The sequence below is a fragment of the Etheostoma spectabile genome, chromosome 17 (genome assembly GCF_008692095.1).
Source record: "Etheostoma spectabile isolate EspeVRDwgs_2016 chromosome 17, UIUC_Espe_1.0, whole genome shotgun sequence".
Taxonomy (NCBI): Eukaryota; Metazoa; Chordata; class Actinopteri; order Perciformes; family Percidae; genus Etheostoma; species Etheostoma spectabile.
In genome coordinates this window covers 13,417,098-13,423,484 of record NC_045749.1, presented here as the reverse complement: position 1 = coordinate 13,423,484, position 6,387 = coordinate 13,417,098, and the positions used below count along the sequence as shown (strand labels likewise).

Genomic DNA, 6,387 nt, shown 5'->3' with positions numbered 1-6,387 from the left:
TGCACAATTGTTACTGGCATGTTAGGCTCGACATCCCGATCTTCACTAATGAATGCAGGAAATTCAAGTAGGGAAAATACCATTTGTTGGGAAACAACCCTACCAAATATTTGCTTCCTGCTACCACACTTTCTCCCTGTTTCTTTCTTTAAGACCCTCCCTTTTTTGCTCCTCCTGTCCCTTCTCTCCCTCCCTCTCTCCTTAATGCCCGTGTTCTCTGGCCAAGCACACAGTCAGCTTCCCCTTCACAGCAAGAGCAGAGCAGATATCAGGTTTCTACAGGACCACAAGAGTTTCTAAAAGTCACACAGCCTTTACTGAAGTACTGGAGATCAGTACAGCGCAACTATCCTTCACTTCCTGACCGAGGAAGGTGAGTTGACTTTACCCTCTCACTCACACCTGTACCCTGACAACACCAGAACCAGAGGAACTGCTCAGACAGTTTGTTTCTAGAGCTCACATGTGTACAGTTTAAATATCCTCAGGCTGCTGTGTTAGATTAAAGAGGGTGGTCATGTTATCTAATAATAGATAGTCTCTCTATCAACAGCTTGCTTTAACCATAAGAGAAACATAGATACAGTAGCCTATGTTCTGTTACTTTAGGACCTCACCCTTGTGAAGGTATTTGCGTAAGAGAGGCACACCTACACAAAACATACAGTTGAGCATTTAGAAATAACTGACATTCAAATATTGTACAGGAGTTTCAGAAAGGCAGAAGATGTTTTTTACCACTTGATCTAGTAAATGTTTTATTGTGTACTGTTCTGAGAGACAAGCACGGGTTTGAACAAACCCGTGAGGTGAGGTAGGGACCTGACACGGATGTGCCTTTTTTTCTATGTGTACACTATGAACAAAGCATTGACCGCCAGACCTTTTGTAATAACCTATGTGTCGTTCTTTTTGCAACTTTTCCTGTAACTTCTAAATGTCATCACATCCTGCACTTAATGACAAACGCCAGAGTCTGTGGTTAAGTGTAGAAGTATGAAATAGATGCCTAAAGGGCATGTTTTTTCTCAGGCACGAAATAGGCTTTGGCTTAACATTTTTAAATTTACCATTTACCAAATGTCATTGTGGCACTTCTTCTGCAAAACAGCAGCAGTTTTTTTCCATTACCATTTTGTAACAAACTGTGCTGCGACATTTTTTTCTGTGACTCAATCTGTGGGTTTCTTCTCCAATTTCAAATTCTCCTGTCTTGAATGAGTGTCATTGTGTTCACTATTTTTGTCTTATTTCCAGACGCATCAAGACAGAGCTTGTGCCATGAGATGATCACTCTATAAATCCGTTTTGACTGTCGAAGTCTTTCCCAACCTGTCTTACCTGTAGACATGGGGTTATGTGAGAGCGTGAGGGGTCGATGTTGGCCGGGCAGCGCTGGAACGTTCAGGGCCGGAGTAGGAGTGTTGCTGCTGGGGCTCAGCCTGGCCCAGACTGTCCCTCCACAGCCTGCCTGTCCAGCAGCTGTGGCCCCACAGAGCCTCGTCCAGCCCCAGTACCAGGACACGGCAGCGGTGGACAACGGTGTGGGCTTCATGGCAGCTCTGGTCCAATCCTTCCTCCAAACAGTCCAGCCTAACCCTTTACCTAATGGTCAGTGTCATCAATATTACTCAGTAACCAAAGATCTTGAATCTCATCATGTTCTGATGCATAGCATAGGACACTCTCTACTTAGTCATGACATAGCTTTATCGCTTTAGCTCACAGAGCAACCAGGTGAAATTCAAATTACATTGAAATCCTTTCATGCTCCATGGTGCTGGGCAACCTTCCTCTACAGTCACAAAGGTGACACATCAGTTTTAACCTCTTACCTCCCAGCTAATAATGCCCGAGATGACAAGATTTGGTTAATCCATACGTAAATGGAAGTTCTTTTATTTTCCACGGTCAATCTTAAAACATTTTGTCATGCTCCGATGTTTTAAGGCCAGTGTTTCCTGTTTCCCAGACTTGTGATGTCACGTGACTGTTGCTCCATAAACTCTTCTATATTTTTTCCTGCTTGGTATGAAACAGAAAACACAAACAGGAAACACAAATGTACAAAAACATGTTGAACAACCTTTGCCTAGTTCAAAATCATTGTTCATTATGTTGGATAAATATTGTGGGTGGATTTTAACCAACAACCACAATCAATAAGGCATAAAGAAATACCTAGGTAACAACCCTTGATTATGGCTCTGTATTGTGTTTTTTGTTGTGTAAAAATCTAATGTGTCCAGAAAGATGTACTGGTTTCCTAGTAACCACAACATGGAGGTGTCAGATTTCCCCCTTTTACAATGCGCGAGATTAAGATGTTTGTTCAGAGCACAGGATACATTGTCCAACAATGGCCAGGCTTTTGTACATGGACAACTGGGTCAGAAACCAGTGGCTTGGAAAATTCGTTAGGTTTTCCCTGGGCTCTTTGTGTTCTGAAGTTATTCAAAAACACAGCCACAAAACCATTTTTCCTTATCAATTTCTTTTTAGATCTGATCCTGAAAATAGTCCATGATTTTGACCAAAAGACGTTAGATCAAGAAATCATCAAAAAAGTAAGTGAATGATTTTATAAGTTCAACATATTCTAGGATGTTGTTTTGAACATAAGACTTCCAAGTATGTGGGTAAAAAAACAGACACACTCTTCTCACAGCCTCTCGAGCTGGGAATCTGAGAATGTTTAATGCTAAAGCAGCCTTGTGTGTATTTTTCCTGGTCGACTGAATATAAGGATACTTTTTCGTCCACTCTGATTATGGACTTCCCCCACAGTAAAGTAAAACTTCTGTCTGGTGATGTCTCACGGTTTTGACGTCACGTCTGACCACGAAAATCTGCCGCTGTTATACCATCTTGTGACATTTTAGTTGTAATACATGTCATTTGTCTGTATGTTTGTGTCTGTGTGCATGTTTGGTGTTCAGATCCTGGTGTATGAAGTGGGTTTCCTGGTATGTGCAGCCATTGGCGTACTGTACATTGTCCTGATGCCCATAGTTGGTTTCTTCTTGGCGTGCTGTCGCTGTTGTGGCAACTGTGGTGGGAAGATGTACCAGAAGCAGACATCCTCCATTCACTGTCTCAGAAGAACTTTATACTGGACTGCATTCGTCACCACGGCTATTATCCTGTGAGTGTGTGTGTGTGTGTGTGGTGTGTGTGTGTGTGTGTATGCTCTTTTGAACAACATAATTATGTGTTATTTGAATAAAGACAGCTTGAATGGGCATTCCTTACTGCCTGTGTGTGTCTCCCTTGGATTATGTTCATGACACAATTTGAATGGTGGTTGTGTGTGTGTGTGTGTGTGTGTGTGTGTGTGTGTGTGTGTGTGTGTGTGCGTGTGTTTGTGTGCTTGTAGTGCTGGGAACATATGCATGTTCAAAAGTAACAAAGCCGTCAAAGTGAGTGTGGACCAGAGTCAAATGGAGCTCAACCAAACTATAGGCAACATCCAATCCTTCCTCGCGGCTGTGCCTCAGGTAAGAAAAAACCTTGTGTCGGGATTGCAGAGAATGTTATGAGTATGGATATATACAAAAGGTCTGGGATCTAAATGTGGCAGCATTGATCAGATTAGTCACATTAGTTCCTGCCATTGGTTGCTGTGAGTCGACAGCTTTGTGTGAATGCAAACAGACCTGCAAATTCTGAAAAAAAGAATCAGCTCTGCACTCTGCAGTGTGAATACACTTCTCTCAAGACACAAGGCATGGGAAAAGCGAGGATAGTTCTGTTTGTTCTTCTTACTTTGCAAAAGCTGCTATGTACAATTAACTTGTATTTCAACCCATATGTTATGTGCAAACTTTGAAACTGTTATTTTCTCCTCTGCCTATATTCAGCAAGTCAACAATGTGGTGAATGAGAGCTACAGAACTGTGCAGGAGGTTACCAGAAACCTAGATGGTAAGAACAGGAAGGTAGTAATGTTAAAATAGAGGAACCACTTTTGTTTTGACTCCAACGGCTGCGATACAATGTCTGTTCTAAACACGCGATTGACCACCTCACACCTGTTTGTTTGTATGTATTAGCCATTGGACCTCTGTTGGGAACAGAGATCAAGGAGCGGTTTAGAGGAACCCTGGACCCAGCGCTGCACTCAGTTAAACTTCTGGACCAAGGTATGGTCTACCTGCATGCACCGTCCTGTTTCAGTCTGAGCATGTTAATCCTTGTGTGCACATTTGACAGGAGATTAGTAATCTTAGGCAGGGTCCTGTTCATGAGTGCACTGTGTATTTCACTTCTTATCCTGACACTAAAAAGATTCATGAAGACTTTAATTATGTCTTTAATGACAGGTTTCTTTTTGTGAACAGCTGTTTTTATTAGTTATTGCATTCCAAAATGTGAAGAAGACATAAAAAGATCTATATATACACTATATTTATCATAAACGTTTATGACTTGTTCATAATGTTTATGGCACGTTCATTACAGTGTCATGTCACTCTTGTGTAGATATCTTCAAGTAAAGTGTACCATAGATAGCTAGATAGATATATAGATAGATAGATAGATAGATAGATATAAATAGATAGATAGATAGATAGATACGATAGATAGAGAGATAGTAGATAGATAGTAGAATAGATAGATTATAAATAGATAGATAGATAGATAGAGAGATAGAAGATAGATAGATAGATAGATAGATAGATAGATAGATAGATGATAGATTATAAATGAGATAGATAGATAGTATAGATAGATAGATAGTAGTATAAATAGATAGATAGATATATAAATAGATAGATAGATAGATAGATAGAATAGATAGATAGATAGATAGATATATAGAATATATAAATAGATAGATAGATAGATAGATAGATAGATAGATAGATAGATAGATAGATAGATTATAGATAGATAGATAAATAATAGATAGATAGTATAAATAGATAGATGATAGATAGTATATATATAATAGATAGATAGATAGATAGATGATAGATAGAGAGATGAGATAGATAGATAGATAGATAGATTATAGAGAGATAGATAGATAGAGAGATAGATAGATTATAATAGATAGATAGATAGATAGTATATATAAATAGATATAGATAGATAGATAAATAGATAGATAGATAGATAGATATAAGATAGATAGATAGATAGATAGATATAGTAGATAGATAGATAGATAGATAGATAGATAGATAGATACATAGTCAAAAGCAGGGATGTCCTTATCCTTAATGTTGGTTCTAATTCTGATAAAAATTGGTAACATTTCTGCCAAACCTACATAAAAAGTTAAGCATTTTAACATTTACCTTTCTTAGATAATACTATACAATTCTTCAGTTTAAGTAGAATAAACATCCCTTTCCTGAAGCTTCCCTTCAACAGATGGCTGCAAATCAATAAATTCAAAGAAAGTGCTCACTATTGGGTTTTGTAATTGAGTGTGGAGGTTTGCAGCATGAAGTACAACATTTGTTTTGGCTGCGGTAATTTTGCCTTTTCCAAGATGACAAATTAGGTGCTGATAAATAATTGACCGCCATGTTTCTTCACTGCACTTCCACTTAAGCCTGTAACAGAGCAGGCTTTGTAGAGCATTAAGGAAAATTTTGCAATGCTTTACTAAAAGCAGCTGGATTATATATTCCTTTATAATCAATTTCCTGATGTTCTTTTTATTATGCTACTCTGTTTTTGTGTTTGGACTTCCATTCAGTTCAACTTTATATTGCTTTTGAATTCAAAATCAGGTAGCATCACAAAGGTCACAGATGAATGTATTCAAATTATTTTCTAAACATGCATACACTGATTGTGTGTGTTTTTCATTTGTGTGAGCAGAGACTGTAAACATTAGTCTTTATGTGGACAAGCTGAACTCATCTTTGGCCCAACTGCAGTCCAGCATGGACCGCATCCAGGCCAATTTCACTGCTGTTAAAAATCAAATAAATCAGACTTTATCCAAACCAAACTGCAATGGCTGTAACATCCTGCAGTCTGAGCTACAGAAAATACCACTGGACATCTCCATTACTGTAAGTACTGATTCTGCATAACCTGGTGTGTAAAAATGGATGTTCCTGTGTTTTCTTCCTCAATGGACTCCTGACAGATCCAGTGTTTTATGTAATAGAGTAGTTAGGTTTGACTGCTCAGATCATAAACTTCCTACAATACAGACTAAGAATCAGCAGGTTTGACAAGACATCACAATGGAGCAACAGGAAGACTAATTTATGCAAACTACTTCTGACGCAGGCTGAGACAGCGTGACACATTAAAATAGCTCTTCATTTTTGGTTTTGTCTAAACAGCTCATTTGTCCTCCTCCCGTCTGTTCTCTATTCCTCCTACACTAACTCTGACACATACATACTCTCCTCTCCTCTC

General features: G+C 38.8%; 1 protein-coding gene across 3 annotated transcripts in view; it reads left to right on the top strand.

Annotated features, from left to right (window-relative positions):
- The first annotated feature begins 159 nt into the window (after nucleotides 1-159).
- Nucleotides 160-6,387, top strand: part of prom2 (prominin 2) — a 12,125-nt gene continuing 5,897 nt past the window's right edge. The window contains exons 1-8 of one of the 3 annotated variants that reach the window (XM_032541185.1): nucleotides 160-331; nucleotides 1,348-1,611; nucleotides 2,503-2,567; nucleotides 2,940-3,145; nucleotides 3,377-3,497; nucleotides 3,861-3,924; nucleotides 4,053-4,142; nucleotides 5,836-6,032. In XM_032541185.1, the coding sequence (XP_032397076.1) occupies nucleotides 1,350-1,611; nucleotides 2,503-2,567; nucleotides 2,940-3,145; nucleotides 3,377-3,497; nucleotides 3,861-3,924; nucleotides 4,053-4,142; nucleotides 5,836-6,032 (1,005 nt within the window). In that variant the 5' untranslated portion in view covers nucleotides 160-331; nucleotides 1,348-1,349. Of the gene's footprint in view, nucleotides 374-1,257; nucleotides 1,612-2,502; nucleotides 2,568-2,939; nucleotides 3,146-3,376; nucleotides 3,498-3,860; nucleotides 3,925-4,052; nucleotides 4,143-5,835; nucleotides 6,033-6,387 lie in introns of all 3 variants that reach the window. The other 2 variants (XM_032541184.1, XM_032541183.1) reach the window with 2 other exon arrangements.